Source organism: Nothobranchius furzeri, chromosome 8 (assembly GCF_043380555.1).
Source record: "Nothobranchius furzeri strain GRZ-AD chromosome 8, NfurGRZ-RIMD1, whole genome shotgun sequence".
Taxonomy (NCBI): Eukaryota; Metazoa; Chordata; class Actinopteri; order Cyprinodontiformes; family Nothobranchiidae; genus Nothobranchius; species Nothobranchius furzeri.
Window position 1 is genome coordinate 38,909,531 of NC_091748.1, and position 27,729 is coordinate 38,937,259.

General features: G+C 45.6%; 1 protein-coding gene across 1 annotated transcript; it reads right to left on the bottom strand.

The window, feature by feature from the left end:
* Positions 1-816: 816 nt before the first annotated feature.
* ndnf (neuron-derived neurotrophic factor) lies at positions 817-9,996 on the bottom strand. Its single transcript, XM_015976340.3, has 4 exons — positions 9,808-9,996; positions 4,006-4,197; positions 3,540-3,664; positions 817-2,444 (listed from the first exon to the last, which is right to left on the bottom strand). Exons 2-4 carry the CDS (start codon positions 4,194-4,196, stop codon positions 1,048-1,050), a joined length of 1,713 nt encoding a protein of 570 aa, XP_015831826.3. The 5' UTR covers position 4,197; positions 9,808-9,996; the 3' UTR covers positions 817-1,047.
* Between the last annotated feature and the right edge of the window lie 17,733 nt (positions 9,997-27,729).

Consider the following 27,729-nt stretch of genomic DNA (forward strand, 5'->3'; position numbering starts at 1 on the left):
TAAGTGTAGGAGACCATTTTCATGTTCAGCCTGCATGAAAAACTCGGGAGTGACTGGTTAAAATCATAAATAATGATTAAAAAGTGGGATTTTAGTGAACCACACCTTTAAATACAGAAGAGTGTTTCTTTGTAGGCAGCATTTTTTTTATGTAAATCATCATTTCCTTTGATGTTCTTCTGGTTCATGACTACCTCAGAACCTGTGAGTCCTCACAGAGAACGTTGTGTTGGTTCATCTCTGAACCGTGATTGTGATGCTAACTGCTTGGTGAAAGAACATGACACCCAGGGTGACACCGGGATTACTGGCTCTATATTTAGGCTTTATATACAGGAATATTGGCAGGGCATCTCTGTACACGTGACACACACACACACACACACACACACTCACAGCGATACAGTGATAATAACACACATCTCTAGCACAGAATACATTTACAGGGCGGGCTCTAGAGCAAACACTGGCTGAGATACAGAAGGGAATGTCTGAACTACGACTTCCTCTGGAATTTTTCTTGCAACAGTTATTACTGTCATAAATGACAAAAAACAGACAATCAAAAAGATAGACACAAAGTATAAAATAATTTAAGTTCCTCCTAGAACACGTTATGGATATGCAGTGAGAGATCTGTACAAAGCGGGCGGCCACCGGATCTCCTCCGGGTGTTGGGATTCGTCACCGACGGACGTGACAGATAAAAGACGAAAGCGGACGTCATGCAGCAACAAAACCCACACGAGGAAACACCATCTTCCTTGAAGTTCTGCCTCCCAAGTGGCAACATGATGTCAAGACGACAAGCCTGGTAACAAAGCAGTCCTCTCCTCTCGCTGGGCCATTCACGGCGCACCACAGTGAAATGTAAACATAAATATACGGTTGATGTCTCTCTCTACAGACAGTTCAGTCACTGCTACAGGCCCAACAGCTGCACGAGTAGTCAGTCTGTGTACACTTCTTAGTAGAATATCACTTAGTGTTAAATAAACTTATTTAATATATATATTTATATAATAAATTTATTCTTTGCAAAGTCATTTAGCAGTATTTCCTTGTTTTCACCAGTTTGCTCTGGTATTTCACTGAGTGGCCACTGTGTCCCACCACATAAACGTCCAGCAGATAGGTCTTGCCCGCTTCCAGACCTGTGATGATTTCTGTAGTCACAGCTTTCTGCAGGTTCGGGCTGTGGAAGTACTTGCACAGGACTTTTTCTGACTTCCTGCGGGTCTCTGGCCCAGCACATTGATTTTGCTCCCTGCGTCGCTGCTCTTCGCCGTAATTCTCAGCAACCTCCTTACGGTAAATGCAAAATTTGTTCCGGTCCTGCGTGCCCAGCCAGGCCACTGTGGCGGAGGAGCAGGTGCGCAGTTTGTCGAAGGCCTTGATCCGAGTGTCCTCCGGAAGAGATGGGAAAGGCTGTTTGCTGCTGGGCCGTGTGGTGGCGAGCACCTTCAGCGTGGAGGCCCCTTTCCGGCTCCCTCGTAGGCGGATCTGGTACTTGGCTTTTGGCTTTCCTCGCAGCTGGAACTGCCGTACCCCTTCCACATTTTGGGAGAGCAGCAACTTGCCATCTCGCCTGACCTGCACCTGCACGGCATCCAGACACGAGTGGACGAACAGAGTGACCCTCTGGTGGGAGGACACGGGGGCGAAACGGAGGAACTTTGTGCCCTTTCTTTTGATGAACACATCCAATACTTTGCCGTCCTTCAGCTCCTGCGTCTTCTGACGTGCTTCCTCTTTGGTGCGAGCAAAGGTTCCCACGTACGCCGTGCTGGTGTTGGTGGCAGAATTCACGGCAAAAACGTCAAAGTAGTACTGCGTGTCTGGTTTAAGGTCTGACACGGTGAAAATGTTTTTGTTTCCAATGCATAACTTCTGAGTGTCTGATGTTTTGGGTTTGGCTGTGTACGCGCGTGAGATCTTGTTACTCATAAGGCCTCTGTCCTTGCCAAAACCATTGTCAGATGGAACAAACCCAAAATGCACAAAGTCAAATGGGCTAAAGTCTCTGCCGGGCTTTGGAGCCATCATGAAGGCATCGTCGACGCTGATTTTAGCCTCAGCCGCACACATGCTTTTGAAATTGTGCTCCTTGTTGATCACCACGCAGTACTGAACAGGCTGCCCCATCAGGAAGCCTGTGGGCGTCGGCTTCCAGGCCAACGTGACAGTGGTGCGGCCCAGTGCAGTCACATCCACACGGGGGTCGTAGGGCAGCTCTGGATACGGTTGGTCAGACTCTGGAGTTGTGGTGGTGTACGCCTTGAAGTTGCTGTCCTTCTCAGTGGACAGCAGCTCCAGCTGATAGAGACCAGAGGGTGTGCTGGTTGCCACGTAGGACTCCACGTCATTACCCTTGTAGGTGAAGAGCTCCGTGCCCTCGTCTATGGTCACCTGCTGTTTCTGCTGGTCAAGAGGTTCAGGCTCTCCTGGGAAGAAAAGCAAACACACAACATGAGTTCCCTGCAGGACCCAGCCTCTGTACCGACACCGCAAATCTCCTCGTGCAACATGTCGTCGCGGCTTTTAAATATTTATTCTCTTTGTCTCCGGTGAGGGAAGATCCGCCCACACCAAATGTGTCTGATCTAATAGGATTGCAATCAACCTAACAGACGATGAGTCCTTTCACGTCACGGCAGTGTTTACACTCCAAACATCCCCAAAGATCACAGGCCGCCATTCACTTGGCAGCGATGGGGGCCGTGTGCTACAGAGAGGCGCCTTGTGTGTGAGAAACAGTCAGAACTCTGACTCGAAACCATAATATTATGTTTGTCAACCAGAAAGTGTGCTCAGCGGTACTAAAAGTTAACGCGCAAGGATCTACTCCCACTGGAGACATCTAGAAACAGCAGCCAGAAGTTCAAAGGTCAGATTTAACCCCACCGACACGCCGTGTGCCGCCGACTTCTACCTCATCCTGACTCTTTCAGCTCAGGAGGAATTATTTTCTCTTGAGGCAAGGCTCAAGTCACCTCCACAGAGCGAGCACCCGATAAATCATTTTGGAATATTTGATCTGTGCACACACACACACACACACACACACACACACACACACAGGTGCACATGCATTGACATTCAAATATATGCTTGAGTCACTCTTGTAAACCACTACTTCAGTCAGAATTTGTGCGTTGAAAGGACGACCTCCGTACGGAGAAAGTTTTAACGTCGGGCAACAAAAGAGAACGAAAGTAAAGAGTGAGGAGGAAGGAGGACAGGCGCCACACAGGACATCAGGATTTACCTGAAGCAAAGCTAGGCAGCTTAAGTAAAGGGATGTATTGGCTCTGATTCAGCGGCTGGACCAGACTACTGCCCTTTTAGACATGATAGATGTCCGCTTGTGTCGAGCCAGGCCTCAGCAGTGGTCAGACCAGACGCTGTGAGTGTGACTTAATTAAAACCTCACTAAAACACTGCAGGGTAATTGTGAGTGTAGGAGGAGGGTGGGGATAGCGATATTTCCACATAAGGTGTCATTAACCTCTTCCACAGCTGCCTGGTGTCACTCATACCTGATCCCTCTCCACTGGACTCCTCGGGCAGCTCCTGCAGGGTGAGTCTCCACTCCAGAGGAGCATCACAGGGTGTCACTGTCACAGACAGGGGTGTGTTGTCTTCCTCCACCACAAAGTAGTACCTGTGGAAAATAACAGGCTCAACGTGAGCGCTGGTCTGATCCCAGCAGCATGCGGACTGAGACAGGAGCACGCTTAATATGATCTTCCTTGTTCCCTCTCACTGTCAGCCGACCGACTTTCTCATCTATTATTCACCATTTGCACCAGGTTGTGTTACAGAGAAGCATTTGATCTGGTCCTGTATTTACAGGAAGAAGCCTGTTCATGTCTTCTCAGTGTTTTTATGAATAAGTCACCTGCATGCAGTGACATTTCATATGTTTTTACAGTTTAGATGAAATGTAGATGTTTTAATTGCAGTTTTATGTCATTTATTCAGTGATTTATTCAGAGCTCTTACCTTTTTGGCGTGTCTCTGAAGAGGTAACCGCTGATCTCAGCTCCGTCTGGTATGACGGAAGAGTCGTGGAACAACGATTTGTCCCTGATCTGCATCTGAAAGAGCCCTTCATCCCTCGTAGGCAGCTTCTGGGCCAAAGAGCCCAAACCCAACAGCATCAGCACCAAGCTGCAGCATCTACACTGCCTCATTCTGAAACACACAAGGCCTCCAGCTCAGTTTAAATATAAACATTGTGTACAGAAGAGCTAAGGGCGACGGTGGCAGAGGAGGTAATCGGACACTTGAAGGTTTGAGCCCCATCTGTTGCAGACGTTGTGCCCTTGTGCAAGACACTTAACCTGCCTTGCCTGCTGCTGGTGGTGGGGGACCGGCAGCACCAGTGCTCAGCAGCTTTGCCTCTGTCAGTGCGCCCCAGGGCAGCTGTGGCTACATTGTAGCTCATCACCATAAACGTGTGTGTGTGTGTGTGTGTGTGTGTGTGTGTGTGTGTGTGTGTGTGTGTGTGTGTGTGAGTGTGTGTGTGTGTGTGTGTGTGTGTGTGTGTGTGTGTGTGTGTGTGTGTGTGTGTGTGTGGGTGTGTGTGTGTGTGGGGGGGGGGGCTGGAGAACCCTAGAAGGTGCCATACCAAGTCCAGCTGATTTAGGTTTTTATAGTTTTGTCCCTAAGTTAAAGAGACCAGGAACAACAACGAATCCGTTACTAAAACATAAAGTTCCAATAAATGAACCGAGCTGATTGTGGCGTTTAAATGAGTCATTGCTTCAGAATTTGAATGTTTACTCGTTTCAGCAAAAGAAAGCTTTCCAGAGAGATAATTCTTGTAGAGAAGGATTAGATGTAATGCTGCTGCTGCTGCTGCTGCTGCTGCTGAGAAAGTTGATGCAAAATTTGAAATCCATGAATGTTCCTCTGAAAGCAAGCAGTTTCCTGAGATTTATTTATTTATTTTGACATTTTGACCAGTCTTATTGAAGGTCAAACTACGATATTATAAGAAAAATGTGTTGCTAAAGCAAATAAAAACGGTATAATTTACTGGTGCAGCAAAACCGAGCAGACATTGGTAGGAGTAGTTTGTAAATGGCACAATATTAGGAAAAATAAAATGTGCATTTCTGCCAGTGAGTTTTGATCGAGTTGCCGTGTGTGTTGGAACAGCTGAGTGCTTCCACACACACACAGCTTTGTTTCACCCAGCAACGTTTAACAGTGGTGTCTATAAACTGGCTGAAGGATTAACTACGACTCTCACACTGTTTCATCTTCTTTAAACAAAAGTTAAATGTGAAATAAATGTTTAGAATAGACTTTATTGTAATCGCTCATGGCAATGAAACTACAGTTGGTCCGCCATCAACGGTGCACAAGACAGTAAATGACAATAAATGTCAAAAACCATAAAGGACTAAAAACAATTAAAAAACCACTTTTAAAGGCCTCCAAAATGAATTTACAACACTTTGAGACAAATGTAAACATGTTCTGGTGTTTGACTTGCAAAGGGCGCAGGCATGGTGAAAAGAAACATGCTTAGATGTGATTATTTCACAGCTGGGGGGTTTCTGAGGAGAAATTTGAGGAATCATGAATATTGTGTCAGTTTCTGATCATTTAAGTGTCCTTATAAGGGAAGTAATCAATATTATACCACGCTAATCCCGTCCTTACTCCAGCCCTTCGTGTGTCTGCGTGAAGCTGGGTTATGCTAAGCTAACTGCTTGTTGTGGTTTGACATGCAGCGTCAGAGAGCTGCTGCTTGAAGCCAGATTAGCATCCGTTCATTTGGGTCCAAAAAGCCAGTTTAACCATTAAAGTTCTGAATCAGGTCTCATCTCTTCTTTCATTTCAGACATGCTAAACAATCCCTGACCTCTTTGAAGCCACAGCGATTTGGTCCTTGCTTTCCACACGTTGTGTGAAAATGTTTCTGCGTGTTCCCACCATGCAGGCTTTGCTTTTAGTTTCAAACTTTGAACCATTTAAGAAAAGTCTGGTGATGAGAGATCATGACGTTAGGCAGGAGGGTGAAGGAGGACCACCTGACCACAGAAAGGAAGGCTGGATCAGAGTGTGTGGGTGGTGAGACATCACCCAACACCCCGGGAACTACACTCCAGCTGTTCACAAAGCCATCGACATGAAAAACCTCCCAAACCCATGTCATTAAAGTTTTATTGACTGTGATATAAAAATGTTGGAGGTGCAGTTGACAGCTGGAACTGCGCTGAGGTCGAGGTGCAGCTGACCCTGGATGAGAGAGCCTCTCACGTACCCCGTCTATTGATTTTGCCCCATTGATTGCAGTTGATGGGAAAGCCAAACCCCTGGTGATTTCATCAGAGTAATGATGGCAGATTAGCCAGATACTTTACTGCCATTTACTGCAAGAGAGATGGTGTCCTTTATATGACCCCACTCCCTTTTTGCTCGTCTACCCCGTTCGTCTCTGACTGTAGAGTTTTCATCAAGCCAATAATCCCTTTCACACTTTTTCACACACATCCTTCCTCTGACATCATCCTCTCCTGTACTCTCTCCCCAAACGGGGTCAGATGGGTAAAGTGAGGTCTCACTGTAATGTGTGTGTGTGTGTGGGGGGGGGGGGGGGTGCTCTGCTGCAAATGTGGGTTTATTTCTCCATTATGAGCTTTACAACACACACAAGCTGAGGGGAAATCCCTTGACAGCGCCTGTCAGTGTCTGGGTCTGGGCTTGGCCCTCTGTCGTACCACCAGACATCACAGAACAGAGGAGAAGCCGCCTAAGTGGCACTTTGAGGTTTTGACTCACACAGAGAGCTAGATCCTTATCGTCTCAGCTCGTCTCATTCCACTTCAAAAAGACGTGTCAGTCAGAACAAAGACATGTCTATTAAACCTCAGGGCAGCGCTGAGGTGGTAGCGGCCCAAAACATCCCCAAACACCACACAGGAACTCCGAAAGCCCTCCAAACCAGCTCTTCTCTCATACGAGTGTGTTATCACAACATTATAGGTGCCTTCAATGTGCTCCTCACGTGTGACACGTCTCACACATCTGAGCGTCTGAGCAGCCGTGTCAGGGTCACCACTGCTGCGCGGTGGCGTCAGAGTCGCCGCGCTGGAGCAGCAGCCTCCATATCTGTGCTGTCACACGGTTCACCTACCAAAATAACCATCAACACAACTGCATCTGGAAGAAATCAAAGCTCAAGCTTAATCACCACGGGGAAGAGAGATTCCAGTTTGAAGAACAGATAATTTTAAGGCAAAGCAACCCACATGGGTGTCAATTTTGTTTTGCTTTTGCTTTTAATCTGTTGGTGGGTTTTCTCGTACGTATTTATAGCTTTTGTTTTGCTTTTAGTGGGAAAAACTGATCATTTGGGGTGGAAAACATCTTGTATGTTCTAATTGGTGGGCCCTGGAACCCAGAAGGCCGTGTAATTGGATTAGAAAGGACAAATGCAGCACTTTTAGCCATATTTTTCATTCCCATGGCCGTCTTTGAGAGATCTAAAGTAACAGAGAGGGGGGAAACTAAACAATGACCCCATTACATCCTTTCGGTGAGGAAAAACACCACCACTAAAAAAGGACATCTTGTTTTAAGAGTTCCGACTTGCTTTGATCTGGGCTCGTGACGAGCAAACACAACGTCCAGACGGACGCTGTTGCGTTCAGCAAACAAGAAAAAGAGCAGCTCAACAGTTTCAGCCCACGGATGACTTAGAGCATGTGTGTGAGTGTTTCCTGCAAGAACAGACTGATTGAGAGTGTGCTGTTGGGGTCTCGAACGCATCCCTTCCCCTGATACAAGCTGGTTTCCACCAAACTCCCCTTTCTCAAACTGGCCTCCTTCTCCTTCCCTCCAGCTCCTTGTCAGGATGGATAAGTCTTCTGCCTGCTGCCACATGGAGCTCATTAACGAAACGGGAGGGAATAAAAGACAGTTTAATTTCAACACAAATAAAGGGAATTTCGGATTCCACCCAACAAGACGCCTGGCGCAGACTCGCAGGACATGAAGCCTCTGTTTTCCTAAAGGGAGGTCTGGGGGCAGATTTATGGTGGGTAGAGCTTCGTCAGCGCTGTCACTTCAGGGCCAGTGTGGGGATTGGAGTGAGTGGAGCATGTGGTGGTGGTGAGGGGACCAGGAGCCAAGCATACACAGGACCTGGACCTGTTCTGAGACACGCCAAACCCAATCAGGACTGGGATCTTTTTTGGAGAGCTTATTAATGATTTGGTAGAGACCGCTGTGAGGGCTCCCATCCAACAATGGAGACTTTAACCTTGTGTGTGTGTGTGTGTGTGTGTGTGTGTGTGTGTGTGTGTGTGTGTGTGTGTGTGTGTGTGTGTGTGTGTGTGTGTGTGTGTGTGTGTGTGTGTGTGTGTGTGTGAGTGTGTTTAAATCACTGCTAAGGAGCTGTCACCTCGCCATCCACATCTTTCAGTTTCTGCATAATCAGAATCAGTAAGGTTGGCACCAGCTTCCTGGAGAGGAGAGCCCAGTTTCCTTCACCACCACCCTCCTCCTCCTCTGGACCCCCAGTCCCCATCTCTGTGTGGGTCTAGCAGGGCAGCCTTTCTGTCTGAAAAGCCTCCGGATAGGATTGAGGATGGGAGTGGCCGTGGCTCTGACTGATGTGCTGGCATTGTGACTGGGGAGGGTGATTGTGGATTACAAGACAAAATGCCCATCACCCCAAGTCACCACACACACACACACACACACACACACACACACACACACACACACACGCACGCACGCACGCACGCACGCACGCACGGGCTGCATCGTGGGAAATGAGTGGAACACCCTCCATGCTGTTTTTGCTCAGGAGAGAAGAGCACAACAGTGGGTCCGTCTGGGGGCGCACAATGAGGGGCTTAGGAGGCGTGTGCGCGCTCGGCTGGGGCTGAAAGAGCGCATGGGACATAATGCATATTTAAACACAGGAAATGGAAACTTTTAATCTCCAACCAGCGACTCTTGATGTGAGACACTAAGTTGAGCAGCGCGGAGGAGACGGTACAAACCTGTCACCTCTCAAACTGCTGGCGGAATGCTTTCAGTCGGAGTGTTCATATGCTAATCACGGTTTAGTTACGGTGTGCGACGCAGACCTTCCCACTTCTCCCCGTTTTCATGATTAATTCGCCAGAGAAAGTAAGTGGTTCTTCAAAAGTTTATTCCAAATCCAAATCACGGGGAAACCCGGAATTACTTACTTGAAATAGCTGCTGTCTTCAGACATCAATATAAAATAACGCTTCACACTCCAAATTGGCTCACAGGTGCGTAAAAACGTGGCAGCTATTTTAAAATGAGCAATCTGTGAGAAAAACGTTTTTTATTTTGCAGTAAAAGTTGTGAACGAGTCAACTAGAAAAACTTTTACTGGGTGCTGCATGTGTCACCCCTGGGAGCATGGGAACCGTCCGTCCGTCCGTCCGTCCGTCCGGGAGGGAGGGAGGCACAAAGGCAGCAGGAAGGTTCGGCGCAGCCAAAACCAGGATAGGCTCCAATTAAAACAGCCTGCGAGCCAGGGCTTGATTGAAGTCTGATTGAAACTTTTAACTCCCCGGAGTTAAATAAACCACAGAACCTCCTCCAGCCCGCGCTGTCTCTCTCTGGCAGACGGTTCAAAGGCACTTGGTGACGAGTCCGGTCCGCGCTCGTCTCATCAGAGCTCTTTTTAAATAAAGCTTCAGAAAAATAGTATTTATGATGCTTAAGTAAGTGTGTATATTACATTTATGCGTCAAGCGCAAAAACAAAATCCTGCTAACTTAGACCAAATGACGAAAGTCTTACCTCTCAGAATGGGAAGTCTTCTAGGAGATGGTGCTTCTTTAAAAAACTCCTTCGGGTTTATAGATAGTAATGAAAACTACAGCAACTGCACGGAAAACCCAAAAGTTGTCCTCTCCGGTGCGCGGTAGTTCCCTACAGGTTTACGCGTGATGTTTGCGCCTGCATCGATCGGATTAAGCGACCGCTCTGATGCCTGTTTGGAGTTTTCTTGCGGATTTAACAAGTCTCTAGTGGGCAGGAGTGTGTGTCTGGGAGGGAGGGAGGGAGGGAGAGAGAGAGAGAGAGAGAGAGAGAGAGAGAGAGAGAGAGAGAGAGAGAGAGAGAGAGAGAGAGAGAGAGAGAGAGAGAGAGAGAGAGAGAGAGAGAGAGAGAGAGAGAGAGAGAGAGAGAGAGAGAGAGAGAGAGAGAGAGAGAGAGAGAGAGAGAGAGAGAGAGAGAGAGAGAGAGAGAGAGAGAGAGAGAGAGAGAGAGAGAGAGCGTCCCTCCCCTGCCGTGCCGCTGCTATTGAAGCCTCCTCTGGATTGGAGGCAAAAACTGGTGCAAACTTCTCCGCCCTGCACTCTGCGCTCCTGGATCAGTCCTCTCCGAGGGCGCAACTACACAAAGAAGTGTGAGTTTTGCTCCTCTTGATCTGAAAGGAAAATTGTCCAAACCCAAGAATGTTCTCATAGGATCACAGTTCTCTTTTCTTTGTTTCCCTCAGAGAGAACGGGGATCCCCTCAGACTTTCTCCTCTGTGTTTACTCTGATGCTCCAGGAAATTAGTAGTTTGTGCAGTAGCACCTCACCAAGTCACGCAACCCTCCGGGCTAAGTGCGGGCAAGTTTTATCATGGGTCTTGATAGCTGTGGGTGTGCAGACACCGTCATAGTGAGACTTAAGCGATCAGCTGTGGAAAGTCCCGATGAGGACTGCTGCTGCAGCCTGGGGAAAGCAAACATTCATCTGAGATAAGACTGGCTCTGGATTGCTCCCCTCAACATTTATGACTTGATGGGTGTCCGGTTGGGAGGATCGAGTCATCTGAGATGTGAATGATGATGCTGTTGCTTCTTGTTTTTATATGAAGCAAGGCTGCAGGTTGCCGCTTCCTGCAGGATGTCATCTTAAACACCCGCTCCAGCTTTGCGTGATCAAAAAGGATAACACGGGTTAAATAACTGAGATAATTATGCATTTATCAAACAAACAGACGTTTACCTGAGAAAGAATGCACTCATCCACGCTATATTGAGTTTATTTGTCCTAGCACCAGTCTCACTCACAAACCCAGCAGTGAAATGAGCAGCATGTTAGTGCAACAGCGTCATCTAGTGTTAATATGAGTAAATATATATTTCTATGTATATTTAAGTTCCTTTCAAAACCCAGATGCCTTCTCAGAGCATCAGAGTTTCATTGCATGATTAGTTGACACTCTCTTCTTTAACATTACATCCCTCTGTGAATAAGAAACATGTATTCTAGATAAACACACTCCCTTATGTACGCCTGGTGGTGTTCCAGAGGTCATGAAAGGACCTCTTGTACATCCAGCATCCTTCAGACTGAAACAGTGGCTGCGTTTGGATGTGCTATTAGCCACACCACCGAGCTGAGAAAACAAATCCACTCTGGGGACGTGCACACACACACACACACACACACGACTCAGCTAGGCCAGAATGTATCCACACCAGGGAAAGTTTATGGTACCGATAGAGGAAGTTGGACAAAATAGGCCTCTTCTGCTCCAGATACTGATTAAAGCTATTTTAACAGACATATGAAACATTTTGGGAATCAAATACATATTTTTATATTTCTACTGCATAAATTACATTTATGTAGTTTAAAGGCCAATCAGTCTTTGAAGGCATAGGCCTACACATGATTCCTGCTAGTTTCCATGGCAGAGTTTTAAATTAAGATCACAATAAGAAAAACTGGAGTAGAATCCTGTAAATAACAATAATAATAATTATACCACACATCACCAGTTATTTTGTGATCTGTTGCAATAAATATGAATTTGCATCAACTGAAGACTTTCTTTTGCCTTGAAATCTAGACGGGCAGTAGAGCTGAAGCAAAAGTATTTCGCTCTGCATGCACTGTAGGTATAGCCAAGCTCCATAGGAGCCTCGGCAGGTCAGACCACTCATGGGGCTGGAGGCAATCACAGTGCTCAATTTGGTGGGACAATCCCAGCATCCTATTGGCTTGGTGGGTGGGATGTGCCTCTGAGTGCCAAAACAAAGATGGCAACGGCTTGTTTTAAACAGCTGTGGCATCAACTATGGACAGTTTAGACGTGGGCTTTTCTTTGAGTCAGAGCAGATAGGGGCAGAGATGGGAATTGTGGCATCAACTAGTCATCTCCACGTCGTGTTTTAGTTCTGCTCAGCAAATGAACCAGGTTCATTCACTGTGCTGATTGAAATCACCTGGTTTGTTGCTGAGCTGAAAAAAAAACACCGTGTGATTCAGCCTGTGTGTACTCTTTGGTGTCAAAATGTCAACCAGGAAAGAAAATGGTTTGACTGGATGACAATGTTCTCACACGGTTTGGTGAAGAGGCCACTCTCGGCTGCTAACACCACACATTTGACTTCAGAGGCTTTTAAAAACGATATGTTTGTCCATTAGCTCTGGTGGCCATCTTGAATCGAGTTGACAATGGTTGACATGTTTGGATTGCTACACTAGTGGGGACCTGTCATTGGCTTTAATTCGTTTTAGTGAAGTGTTATAATTAACCCTATTCATAACCAGTACTGGTCTAACCCTAACCCTAACTAACATTTCATTCACACAATTCCTCTAAAACCAAATATCAGGTTGTTTTTTATTTTAGGGATCAGTCAAATGTTCCTATGGCACCCTGAAAAAGTGTCCCCAAAATGTTACACACACACACACACACACACACACACACACACACGCGCGCGCACGCACACACACACACACACACACAGTTCAGTGAAAATGGGGTTGAAGAATCGACGTGTTTTCTTCATTATCACAGAATCACCTGCCAACATTCTTGTTATTAAATTAGAAATCATCATCTTCTAACACTAAACAACCCGGGTCTAAATGTCTTTTATGTGAATCCTCGTGGGACTGACTTCTCGGGTATCAGCTAGCATTCTGGACCAGACTTATTTTCCATCCTTGGTGTCACATTTCCAGCTAAACCCTCAGACTGGATGTGTGATGAAAACTATCGTTGGTGTTCATGACTGAAGGTACAGGACGGTATTTTGAGGCTGATCTGTTAGCAGCTTGATCCTGAACAGCTAAGTTTTTATACTCTGACCCCAATTAGTTTGCTTTGGGGGAGAAGAAGGTCTCTCGGTGTCAGCTCACAGCTGATCTCCTTACACCTCCCCGACAGCTCAGGTATCCATGGATGCTCGGCAGATGGGAAGTCTCTTATTGGTCTGAAATGTGGAGCCTGAGAGGCCAAGCGCCCTGAGCTCATCATTAACTCAGCAGAGCCCAGAGCCATCTCCAGACAAACAAGCACTCTGCAAACATCTCCCCCATCATTTCCCTCTTTTAGGGGGCGCAGGGAGGACAAACAATGTACAACCTCACTGAAGATGGAATGCATCCCTCCTTCTTTTCTAACAAATACACTCCTGAAAGGAAGATGTTTCGTGCTGGCTGAAGGTATCATCTCAGAAGAGAGAGTAGGAGGAGAGACAAAAGGTTACAGTTCAAGGGAAAGAATGAAGGAGGAATCCGAGCTTCGCTCCATCTGACCTTCAGCACAAACCTCCATCAGCTCCTAAGATAAAACCTGGGCAGCTTTGGACACTTTTGGTGTTGTTTGTGAGCTGCAGAGATCCATCATGTTCCAGAGATAAAACACGGAAAAGCAAACAGGCTTCAGGGATTTTTTTTATGAGTGGCTCTAAAAGTCAAGCCATCCTCCAAGTTACTCATTCACTCATCCTCTCCTCTTCCTCAAATGTTCCTTTAGAAAACTAAAAGCCACAACTGAATCCAGATGAAAGAGACCAGAAGTGAAGAGTGCATGCCGTGTCAGGGTCTGACTTCCTCTTCATTATTCAATAAGAGCGCTGAGGTTCATCCTATTATCCACCGAAGGAGTAGCTAGGCAGTGGTGCCTGGAACACTCGGGGGAGTCGGGAATAAACAAAAACCTCAACGTTCAGACTCTTGCTCTCAGACAGGAGCCTGTCTCAGGCCTTCAGTGAAACTCTAGAGCACTGCAGCTCCAGGCGCAGTGTGTTAACTGTAAACACAGCCAGAGGAGGCTCCGCTTCTCTGTTTTCCATCTGCAGGCGTAAAAGAGGACAAAACCAGGAGGAGCCTTACGTCACGTGTAACTGATCACATCACTGACGTTCATGAGATCCAGGCAGAAACACAAAGTAAGCGTGTTTTAGTCAAATGAGGACATTCATGGTTGCTGTGTGACATTTTTATTCTAATTCACTCTCAGTGAGCTAAAGTTTCCTCATGAACCATGGGAGGTCTTCATTGGATGTTGTCTGACTGGTTAAGTCTGAGTGAAGCATCACCAGCGGGTTGAGCACACGCGTGGCTACAACTCTAACTAAACATCACAGATGATTCGCTCAAGTTCAGTAGCAGCTGGCTGAGAGTCATTTACAACATAAACAGTTTCTGTTTTTGTCACTTAAAAGTTGTAAATCAGCAAATAAACGTCCATGTCAGAGACAACCTGAGTTTTCATTTATGGATAAGAAGCTATCTTTAAAAAATGACCCCTCCCCTGTTATATCATGAACTATATTATTTGGAAAGCTGAGTTCAGTCCCACCAGCATCGCCAGACCTGTGAAAATAAGAACTCACTCCAGCAGAGCTTGTATGACAACATGAAGGAAGTAGTGTTGTGTACTGATAAAACCAAAGTGAAACTCTTAGTGAGTGGTGAAGAAGCCTTTTGGATGCGAGGCAAAGCACAAGATGTGGGCAGCAGCAGCTCAGGAGGTACAGCGGGTTGTCCAGGTTGGAAGGTTTTAGGTTCAATGCTGGCACCTGACAGAGAATGTTTCTGTTGTGTCCTTGGGCAAGACACTTTATCTGCCTTGCCTGCTGGTGGTGGTCTGAGGGACCGGTGGCGCCTGAGTTCAGCAGTCTTAACAACAACAACATGACATCAAGTCCTCTCATCATGGAGAGGAGGGAACAAGGAGTGGACAGTAGAGAGGGGGACGGGTGCTAGTTTAGAAGATGCTCTCTGAAGAGCAGGGTCTTCAGGAGTTTCTTGAAAAAGGAAGCCGCCGTTCTGGTAGTGCTTGGAAGGTCATTCCACATCTGTGGAACGATGCATGAGAAGAGTCTGGATTGTCCTGAGCGTGGTGTAGGCACATCACCCTGAGGATTCGGGACGGCCGCCCTAACCTCTACCAGCTGTTCTGTCACGCCGACAAGAGCAGCCAAAGAGTAAACGGAACCGTAAACCAGCTAACGAAAGACTCTACCAGGGTCATTGATTTCTGAAGTTAAGTTAAAGACGAGAACGTTCATCTGCCAAACGCTTCAGACACCGTGTAATGGTGTGAAAATTAATCTGAGATACTTAAATTAATAGCAAAGTTTATTTATTAAACAGAAGATTCAGTAAGATTCTTTTCATTCGATAACCTGGAAATGCAACCCTTTTCTGTGTTTCGCTTCAACAATGAGGCAAGTTTAAAAATGAAGACATTTATTTACTAACAATTTTAAACTGAAAGATTTGAAACGACACTCATAAAATGATAATTCATAGACGGCAATTTTGATGACCATCCTTAACAGCTCTGATATTAAACTTGTTTAAAAGCAAACCGGTGTTGGATGGAGCTAAAAATGAGAATGATGAGTTTTGAATGCGTGAATGAAGTTCTCAGAAGGTTTCTTTCAGAGGGAATGGAAGGAGTTCTGGATGAAATGATGTTTTGCAGATAACTGAGTTATTTTTAGAGAAAACAGCGTCAAACGTCATCTGTCGTGTTCAACCTCACCCAAACAGGACCCCCTTTGTGGATCCGGACGTCAGGAGGATGGGTTCATCCAAGGTGGCACTTCGGCTGGCAGAGTAGACGCAAGTGTCCGATCGTCCGGTCCAGAGATGTCCCGGGTACACGGCTGTACGAAGCGTTTGGCAGATGCACGTTTCGTCTTTTAACTTAACTTCAGAAATCAATGACTCTGGGAGAGTCTTGCGTTAGCTGGTTTACGGTTCGTTTGTTCTTTAGCCGTTCTTGTCGGCGTGACAGAACAGCTTGGCGGAGGTCAGGAGACGGCCGTCCTCCTTTCCTCGTGGTGTTGGTTGAAGAACTGGACGTGAAATCTGTGACGGTTAGTTTTTACCAGCCTCTCTCAGAACCCCTCCCGCTCTCTCCGGAAGAAAGCTTGGTCGTGCATCAAAAAACATGTGATGCAGTTATTGTTTATGTGAACTCTGTGTTGGCTGACAGGGTGAAGGTCTTCTTTGCTGAACACATCTTTATAATCATTATAATTATTATCATTATAATACCCAAAGCATAAACATCCATTTCATGTAATTAAAATACCTTTAGATCTGAACCAAGTGATCATGTATTAATGATTATTTAAACAGTAATAAAATCAATGAAATATTAATTATTATTTAATTATTATCATCGTGGCTTGAAGTGTCCTTCTTCTGACGGAACAGCAGATACTGGTGTTATGATCTTGGCAGACATCGTGGCTCCTTGGGCTTTAATCAGTGGATTCAAAGTTCTGTTTGACCCAGCTTGACCCAGCTGGGCAAATGTGACCTTTGGCACAAATCAAAGACCCTTCATCACGCTACAACCGAGTGACCCAAGAAGACATCTCAGGACCGATCTGGTCGTGCTAGAGGTTTTTCTACCAACTTCGTGCCTGGAGGAAACCCATCTCCACCTGGACACTTCGGATCCAAACGGGGGTCTTCTGATTGGGTGAGGTAGACCTCGACAGAATGCGCTTGAGGCTGTTTCTCTCAAAATAACTCAGTTATCCGCAAACCATCATTTCCACCCAGAACACTTTCATTCCCTCTGAAAGAGAACCTTCTGAGAACTTCATTCACGCATCCAAACTCATTATTCTCATTTTAGCTCCATTCAGTCACAGGTTTGCTTTTAAACAAGTTTAATATCAAAACTGTTAAAGACTGTCATTAAAATTGCCATCCATGAATTGTCACTTTATAATTGTCGTTACAAATCTTTAGTTTTAAATTGTTAGTAATAAAATTTCTTCATTTTTAAACTTGCCTCATTATTGAAACGAAACACAGAAAAGGTAATAATTCTGGTTATTTGAAAGCAAATATCCTAGCTTCTGATTTAAAATAACTTTTGCTATTAAATTTAATTATCTAAATTAAACATTAATCTTTGGATTAAAATTAGATCAAACAGGTTGATGTATGAACTTAGATCGATATATAAGTATCCGGGATATTTATATATGATATAAGCTTCATAGATTAATTTGATTGGTCATTTTCGGAACCTCCACTGAATAGCACAGAGGTGATTCCAGTGTGCAGAATTAACTCTACAGGGTAAACTAGTAGTAGCACATTCAATGTCAAGGAAAGTAAAGTGTTATTATCAGGAGAGGGAGAATGATTAACTGGTTAGCAACAGTGTTCAAGACGATGGCCCCCTCCATGAGGCCACCACAGCTCAGCAGAACATCATTGTAGCTTCTTCTGGGGAGAAAAACACTTAGAGAAAAAATAAAGTTAACAGCTGAAATAGCAGGAAATAATACAGTTAAAGAGCAGATTGTAGAAGAAAGTAGTAGAGTGTGGAAAGTGGTCAGTGTGTCCTCCAGCAGTCTAAGCCTATAGCAGCATAACTACAGAGATAGCTCTGGATAACCTAGTCTTTTAGATGGAGGCATGTTGGAGTCAGGGCAAGGGAGAGCTGTCTTTACCGACTGTACACTTCACCTCCCTCTACTCCCCCACTTGTCCAGATTCATCAGATTTTAACCATAGGCCCTATCAAATAAACATGTTTTAAGCCTAGTCTCAAAAGTAGACAAGGTGTCTGCCTCACGGACTAAGGCTGGGAGCTGGTTCCACAGGAGAGGAGCCTGATAACTAAAAGATCTGCCTCCCATCCTAATTTTAGATATTCTGGGAACCAACAGTAAACCTGCAGTCTGAGAGCGAAGTGCTCGGTTAGGAACATATGGAACAATCAGGTCACTGATGTATGATGGAGCTTGATTATTAAGAGCTTTATATGTGAGAAGAAGGATCTTAAAATCTATTCTGAATTTAACAGGTAGCCAATGTAGGGAAGCTATGACAGGAGAGATATGATCTCTCTTTTTAATTCTCATCAGAACTCTAGCTGCAGCATTTTGGACAAGCTGAAGACTTTTAACTACATTCTGTGGACTTCCTGAGAGTAATGAATTGCAGTAATCCAGTCTTGATGTAATAAATGCATGAACTAGTTTTTCAGCATCACTCCTGGAAAGTATGCTTCTAATCTTAGCAATATTCCGAAGGTGGAAAAAGGAAATCCTACAAACCTGTTTAACCTGGGATTTGAATGACATAGCCTGGTCAAAGATAACACCAAGGTTCCTTACTTTGTTCTCGGAGATTAATGTAATGCCATTCAGGTCAGGCGATTGGCTAAGCAATTTCCTTTTCTGGATTTCTGGTCCAAAGATGAGAACTTCCGTCTTGTCTTGATTTAAAAGCAAAAAGTTTAGAGTCATCCAATTTTTTATGTCCTCAAGACAAGCCTGTAATCTACCCAACCGATTAGGTTCATCAGGGTTAATGGATAAATATAGCTGAGTATCGTCAGCATAACAGTGGAAGTTTGTCCCATGCTGTCTAATGATTTTACCAATTGGGAGCATATATATAGTAAAAAGAATTGGTCCAAGCACTGAACCCTGTGGTACTCCACATGTAACCCTGGAGTATGAAGACGATTTGTCATGTACATTTACAAAATGAAATCTGTCAGACAGGTAGGATTTAAACCAGCCTAACGCTGTTCCTTTGATCCCTACAACATGTTCAAGTCTTTCTAAAAGAACTTTGTGATCAACTGTGTCAAAGGCAGCACTGAGATCTAATAAGGCTAGAACAGACACAAGATTCTTATCTGAGGCCATGAGAATATCATTTGTAACTCTCACTAACGCAGTTTCAGTGCTGTGATACTCTCTAAAACCAGACTGAAATTCCTCAAACAGATCATTAGTGTTTAAATGCTCACATACTTGGATGGCCACTATTTTCTCCAGGACTTTGGATAAAAATGGAAGGTTAGATATTGGTCTATAATTCATTGGGTCATCTGGATCCAGAGAAGGCTTCTTAAGTGAAGGTTTGATTACAGCAACCTTAAAATCTTGTGGTACGTATCCATTTACTAAGGATAGATTGATTATATCTAGAATGGGGGCAGTAACCAAAGGAAATACATCTTTAAATAATTTGGTTGGGATTGGATCTAAAATGCAAGTTGAAGGTTTAGATGAAGCTAATATTTTTGATAACTCTGAAAGCTCAACTGGATCAAAACGGTTCAAGCACAGATGAGGTTCTACAGTCACCTCTGATGCTGCCTCACTTACTGAGGAAGAAGAAATCACATTAGAGAGGATGCTAAAGATTTTGTTTCTAATAGAATTAATTTTACTTGAGAAAAATCCCATAATCCCATCCTGTGCCTCGGGGGGGGGGGGGGGGGGGGGTCACTGCGCTACCAACACTATCTATAGTGGGGACGGTGTGCTGCTGACCTCTACTCAGGACGTTGTGGATCGGTGGGCAGAATACTTCAAAGACCTCCTCAATCCCACTGACACGTCTTCCAGTGAGGAAGCAGAGTCTGGGGACTTTAGGTTGCCCTCTCAAATCTCTGGTGCTGAGGTCACCGAGGTGGTTTAAAAAGCTCCTCTGTGGCAAGGCTCCAGGGGTGGATGAGATCCACCCGGAGTTCCTTAAGGTTCTGGATGTTGTGGGGCTGTGTTGGCTGACACAGCTCTGCAATATCGCGTGGACATCAGGGGCAGTCCAACTGGACTGGCAGACCGGGGTGGTGGTTCCCTTATTTAAAATTGGGGACCGCAGGGTGTGTTCCAACTACAGGGGGATCCCACTCCTGAGCCTTCCTGGTAAGGTCTATTCAGGGGTTTTGGAAAGGAGGGTCCGTCGGATTGTTGAACCTCAGATTCAGGAGGAGCTATGTGGTTTTCGTCCTGGCCGTGGAACACTGGACCAGCTCTATACCCTTAGGATCATTAGAGCACTCAAACTCCTCCACCACGATAAGGTGACGGTTCAAGGAGGAGTACATGTAGTGCAACACTGAAAACAGGAAACGCCTTACCTCAGATACTGCCACCTACAGGGAGCAAAATGAAATCATCTTTTTGAAAAACTGCATCATGTACTTACTCAGGTTATTTTTGTCTGACACAGAAATGTGTTTGCTGATCTGTAATATTTAAAGGTTGAAGATGGTACTAAAGCTATTTTTTTAATCACGCAGGGCGTTTAGCGGAGTGCAAAATGAAGGTACAGTATTTCCTTTAAAAGCTATATTTTAATTAAAAAATAATGAAATATTTATTTTGACAGGCACAACACTGGGTTAATGTTTACATCTTCCAGCCAATAGAGGGCACCGTTGCGGGTTGCCCAGCAGTCCGCTCAGCATAGCAAGGCTGGATCTGTGGAAAACGGTGGACTCGGCAAGTCGAGCAGCTGCTTCTGAGCCCGGAAGATGTCGTTGTTCCTCTCAGAAGATGAGCGACCATAAAAGATCTAAACCAGAGGGAGTTTAAGTGAAACCTACAACAGGTGGTCACAAATAAAACAATTCATATATCCACAACCTTGTTTCTATTGTTGCAACTACAACCTCCACACACTAGATCAGGGGTCGGCAACCTGTTCCCATCAAAGAGCCATTATTACCCGTTTCCCACAGTAAAGAAAACACTGGGAGCCACAGCAGCCGTGGCGTTGTGGGCGGGGCCTACCCTCAGACAGCAGAGAGCTGCTCACAACAGGTGACAGCAGCCGGTACCGGTCGCTCGTGTACGTCAAAGTTATCTTTCATAAGAAGATAATCAATAAAACGATTTATATAAAGTGGATCCAGAAGTTGTAGCCCGTCTCTGCCTACAATATTTAGATATTTTTCACCCTGTTGGTGGTTTTACTGAGCAGGTGCCACTGTTGTCACACGTTTCTTTTTAAAACATGTCTAGACTGTTCAGAATACAAATCCAGGCTCTGTCACGTTTGATTGTTGTAATTAAACTTTGTAGGTGGGGAAGGTCAGAAAAGGATCAGATCAATTTGTTTTTCCCTCATTTACAGCGACGGAGATACCGGCGCAGTGCGCCTGCCTCTGGTGTTAATAAAGTTTAATTTTATCTCTTTAAAACAAATTTCACAAGAAAACAGAACAGTTAAAAGCAGGCTTGTGCTGACCGGACAGTTCCCGTATTTGACCATTTATTTTGAAGGAGAAAGAATAGAAAGAATTACCCCGACGCATGCAGACGAACCGACATTTTATTCTACGCACATCGCAGATGTAGCTAAATCACTCAAGAAAAGATTCCCATCTGAACATCTGAGTTGGACACTGCTCAGCACAGCTCGATGTCAGCGTGTACTACGCAAGGTCCACAGCGAGCTGAAGATGTGGAGAGGGGCTTGGAGCGCGTCGCAGAACCAGAGCGCATGCGGGAAGATTCCTCCGACTGAAGTGAGACTTGTCACTTAGAAAATGTTCCCTGATTATGAAACTTTGGCTGAATTGTGCTTGTTCCTGTCTCCAATGTGGTGATGCATCCAGGAGCCGTCTGAGGAGAATCCCAGAATCTCACATCCTCTTCAGCTCAGAAAGCGCCGATATGATTACGCACAAGCGTGACGCGTCAACCTGGTCACACAGTAAGACCGGGTTGGACCTGTTCAGGTTTACGCAGACAATCTTTACATTTAACTGGCATACAGATGTAAAATTAATGCAGTAAAATATAAAGCATTTTATTTAAATATCAATTCATTATTTTACAAGCACAGAGAGCCGCATCAGATGGATGGAAGAGCCGCATGCGGCTCCAGAGCCGCGGGTTGCCGACCCCCGCACTAGATGTTGCTTTGGTGTTTGTGTTCCATTTTCCACCTTTAAGTATGATTTTCATTTAACCTTTACGTTAAATACATTTCAGCGCATAAAAACATAATTGAAAGATTCCTACGTATTTTACATGCATTTATCAACCATATTCACATTAGTTCTGTTTATCTACAGTAACGTTTCATTTTTACTGCTGGTACAGAGGTTATCATTAAACTGTCAGATTTGATTTATATTTATTTGGACACAAATGCATTTTCCATGTTTTATCGGTAGTAAAGTGTCATGTTCTGCGGGTGGAGGTGGCAGACCATGTGTGGTGGTGGGTTCCAGGAGGCAGAAGATCAGGCAGACGGATGTAAAAAATAAAAAGATGTTTATTGTAGGACGGGAGCAACAGGACGAACGAACATGCACAAGCGACAATGAACCGACAAAGACAACAAGGAGGGAGGTATACACATGGGCAGAGTAATCAGGGACAGGTGAGAACAATAAGGCTAATCAGGGCAGGAGAGACACAGTCAGGGAGGCTGGGGCAGATCATGACAGTACCCCCCCCCCCCCCCCAAGGGGCGGATACCAGACGCCCACAAGCCACAGAGCACAGGAGACACAGGGACGAACGAAGACCAGACCAGGGCACACATGACAAGGGGACACGGAAGACGAGACCAGGGAACAAACACAGTCCAGGGCTGCGGAGCAGGGGCCTCTAAGAGTAGGCGGCACTCCGTCTTACAACCAACAGACGTGTCCACGAACTTAGACCAGGGAAACTCGGACTCGAAGACTTGGGACTCGAACACTTGACTTGACCACGAAGACTTGACTTGACCACGCAGACTTGAATTGGACACGAACACTTGACACGAACACAGGACACCAGGAACACAGAGACAAACTGCAGCAGCAGGCATGGGACCCAGCAGGAACTGCAGCAGCAGGCATAGGCCCCAGCAGGAACCTGCAGGCACAGAACCTGCAGGCGTGGACCAGGAAATGGTAGAGCAGCGGGAGCAACGCGTGGAGGCCCAGCTCGGCGGCAGGTACTCGACATCCCAATCAGAGCAGGTGCACATCCCGATCTGCTGGGTCCATCGGCGGAGGCTCGGGTGAAGGGAAGCCGGAGAAGAGCGGGGAGACCAGCCCTACCACACCGGAGAATAATGGCGTGCGTAGGGGGTGTAACTCTCTTGAGGCTCCAGGATCCGCGGCTTCAGGAGAAGAATGGGACGGGGCAAAAACAGCTGGAGGAGAATGACCCTGGCCACCCCGAAGACAAATAGGATGCGCCAGGATCTCCCAGATGAACTTCGACCACCCCGAGAACAGGTAGGATGCGCCGAACACACAAACTCCAGGCCAGAAATCTCCCACAGCTGAAAGGGACAAAAAAGAAAAAAATACTCCTCCAGGAACAGGTGTGTTAGCTCACCACAGGTCCAGGTTTGGTCGGTTCATTCTGTCATGTTCTGCGGGTGGAGGTGGCAGACCATGTGTGGTGGTGGGTTCCGGAGGCAGAAGAGCAGGCAGACGGATATAAAAAATAAAAAGATGTTTATTGTAGGACGGGAGCAACAGGACGAACGAACATGCACAAGCGACAATGAACCGACAAAGACAACAAGGAGGGAGGTATAAATACACATGGGCAGAGTAATCAGGGACAGGTGAGAACAATAAGGCTAATCAGGGCAGGAGAGACACAGTCAGGGAGGCTGGGGCGGATCATGACATAAAGGCTAAATCTTGTCATGTCACATTGGAAACAATAAAAAATGAGTCGTTTTCAGGACGATAAATTAACTTCTGTTAACTTATTAAAGTAAGATCATCTGATTTATTAAATATAAACACAATTTATTAACAACAGCAGTTTTCTTTATCGGACCGATGCCGATATGTTAAAAAATGACTAACATCAGCCGATACCGATATTGATGCCGAGTCGACATATTGTCCATCCCTAGTCTTGTGTGTCTCTGTGTTGCCCTGCAATGGACTGGCAATCTGTCCAGGGTCTGCCCCGTTTGTTTGCCCAAAGGCAGCTGGAGATGGGCACCAGCCCCCCTGCGAACCTGCGTGGAAAAGCAGGTTTAGAAAATGGATATATGGACAATCTGTTCCTTGCATTGATCACAGATCCATCATTCACAACTGTCCAGAATGAAAGTACAACAGGGGTTGATGAACACCCACACCACAATGCTGAGCTAATAATGATGGAGTTACAGAAGCAACACCATCTGGGGTTTGGCCAACAGAGAGGATGCTCAACTTATCACAGACATGAGAAAACCCATTAATGTGCTTGTGCTATATTAGATTTGTTCTGCGGTTGTCAGGGGACGCTTCTACAAAAATAATCAACATCAGTACCGCTTGTTGAGGAGAGCTGAGTCCCAGAGGAGACTTTGAAGGAAAAGGCTATTAAATCCTCTTGGAGAACATTCTAGCAACAATACCACAGCCTAGTGGAGCAATTCAGCGTTATAGTTCTGACATGAGACGATTTAACTTCTTACACACACACACACACACACACACACGCACGCACACACACACACACACACACACACGCACACACACACACACACGCATACACCCACACGTGTATGCTCACAGCTTTTGAGACAAGTTAATTGACATAAAAATCCAGATTTCTGGGATGGAAGCCATATAAATTAAATTTGACATAAAAAGGTGTGTTACGGACTGAGATGTAGGCACAAGGGAGCAGCAGTGAGATTAAAACAGTTTTGAAGAATTCAGTCCTCCATTCCCAGGTATCATTTTTATCCAGGCATCCTGAGTGCTGTGTTGGGAAATGGAACACTGCCCCCTTTTGGTCTGAAAATTACTCTGCATATATTTCCTAGATAACCTTACACACACACACACACACACACACACACACACACACACACACACACACACACACACACACACACGCACGCACGCACACACATGCACACAATTTCCATGGTCAAAGTTCAGAGTTTTCAACACAATAATCAAATAGTTGATTATTTCTACTTCTGCAGAGTCAATGTGCAGTCGATGACTGAAACTCCCAGAGTTCCCTTTGATGAAGCCATGAGTTTGGAGGTCATGAAGTCATTTATTTTATTTTTTATTTTTGCATTTCTCGAGTAAGGTGCATTTAATTTGGTATTTGAGGTATCTGAAGGATGCAGATGAAAGACCCCTTTGAGCTGAATGAGAAACGTTTTGCTGTCAGAATGTAACATGATCCTCATCAACACAACAACCAGGGCAGAACAACAACACAACAACCAGGGCAGGACAACAACACAACAACCAGGGCAGGACAACAACACAACAACCAGGGCAGGACATCAACACAACAACCAGGGCAGGACAACAACACAACAACCAGGGCAGGACAACAACACAACAACCAGGGCAGGACATCAACACAACAACCAGGGCAGGACATCAACACAACAACCAGGGCAGGACAACAACACAACAACCAGGGCAGGACAACAACACAACAACCAGGGCAGGACAACAACACAACAACCAGGGCAGGACAACAACACAACAACCAGGGCAGGACAACAACACAACAACCAGGGCAGGACATCAACACAACAACCAGGGCAGGACATCAACACAACAACCAGGGCAGGACAACAACACAACAACCAGGGCAGGACATCAACACAACAACCAGGGCAGGACATCAACACAACAACCAGGGCAGGACATCAACACAACAACCAGGGCAGGACATCAACACAACAACCAGGGCAGGACAACAACACAACATGTCATAAGACTCCATGTCCCATTAGCTATGCTGTTTCCCATGCTGAGGACACCACATCCACATGTTCATTACACCAACTATAATTACATTCATCAGTAAAAAAGTTGGTGGGTTTTAACGCTGGAAACACTGGGACGAGATCAACCTACTGGGCTGCTAATCTTCGCAGGTGTGCCCAGGACTCCAGGTGAGGCTGCATCTAGTCTCTGGGACGTAGAGGTGGTGTCCACTGAAGGAAGGCAGTCAGGCTGCAGTGTAAAAGGGAAAAACCCTGACATTCATGCAGTTACTGATGAATTGTTCTCCTTCATGCTGATTTAGATTTTAAATGAAATGGAAATTATTTATTTTAGATCTTCAGTGACGGTTGGTTAACCTTGAGGATAAAGGATAATTACTGAGCTTCCTGTTCATTCAGTGCAATGATAATCTAGTTTAACACAGTCAGACTCAGTAAATTAAAAGACTAATTTCATTATTGGCTGCATGCTGTTGTAGCAAGAAGATCAAAGTTCAAATCCTGACTGGCGCTTTTCCGTGCAGAATTCCTGTGTAACCCTAGTAGATTTTAGGTTCATTGGTGTCCCTATAGATGTGAGTGATTGTCTGTCTCTGAGTGGCGCTGTGATGGACTGGAGATCTGTCCGGATTTTCTCCCATGTCTGGCCAGGGAAGTGCTGGAGCTAAGCACTAGCTCCCTGTACCCTGCTGAAGAATAACAGGGTACAGACAAGGGGCCATTTTGGTTTAAATTTTATGAAGCCAAAGTGGAAGTAGCAAAAATTGCAGTTCCACCCTCATCCACTAGGGGCTGGCACCAAAACAGAGAACGTTCCCGTTGACTCCCATGTTTAAAATGCAAATTTCACAGCAGAAATAAACATGTTTAAAGCTTGGTTCAATAAACCATTTCAGGTTTAATAGACCTAGTTTACATTCATGACAACTCGGGGAGGGGGAGGGGGTTGCTGCTCTGTTTAAGTGCAATTACATGATTAAAATTCAGAGTGGTTCAGTTAATAGTATAACAGTACAGCTGCAGTCCTGCTATCAGAGATCTGCGAATCTGCTGCCTAATCCTTCCGGAGGAATCCCAGCCAAGCGAGCACCCAGCCTGCTACGCGCAGGCAGCCACAAGCTCCCGTCTTTCCATGGGTTCCGACAAGCACTGCACATCCGCCTGGCTTCCATGCTAGCTTTTAGCTGTGCTGCTCAACTGTGGAGCTCTATGAGGGAGTTTGCAGAAACACCACTGCTCTTTGAGTTGATTGTGGAGTCACTTTACAGTGTTTCTCTCACTAATAGCGTCCAAGAAACCTCCGTTAGCTTGAATTAGCATGTATCTAACCCTCCAACTGAGGTGGAGTGTGACCTCACGTAAGCGGCCAGGGCACCCGGCTCTGATCTTAGCAGGCTGAGGCTCTGCTTGTATTTTAACAGTCTATATTAGTGATGTGTCGGTCGCAAACGAACCGGCTCTAAGAGCCGGCTCTTTGAAGTGAACGACGGGAGCCGGCTCGTCGCCTCCCCTCCCCCCCCGCCTTGGTGAAAGCTACAGGCCAACATGTGTAACTGTGTGTCCAGACTGTCCACACACAGAGCAGTAGGGGCGAGGAAGAGGGAGGATCAGACTCAGACACACAGCAGAGCACATGCAGGTGGAGGGAGACGAGAGGGAATGAGGAGGAGGAAAAAGGCGAGCGAGAGAGAGTGTGACGAAGACGGTGAGAAAATGAGTGCCAGCAGTAGGGAAGTGGAGATTTCTTAAAGTGTTCAGTTATTAAATCCATAGAAATAAATATTTGATATATTGCTTTTTTTTACATTGGTAAATTATTTTACATATAGTTTAGCATTATTTTGGTTATAAATGTACTCTACGCAACAGAAAAACTAAGGAGCCACTTGGGAGCCAAAAGAGCCTACTCTATTTGGTGAGCTGAGCCAAAAGAACCGGCTCTCTAAAAAGAGCTGGAATTCCCATCACTAGTCT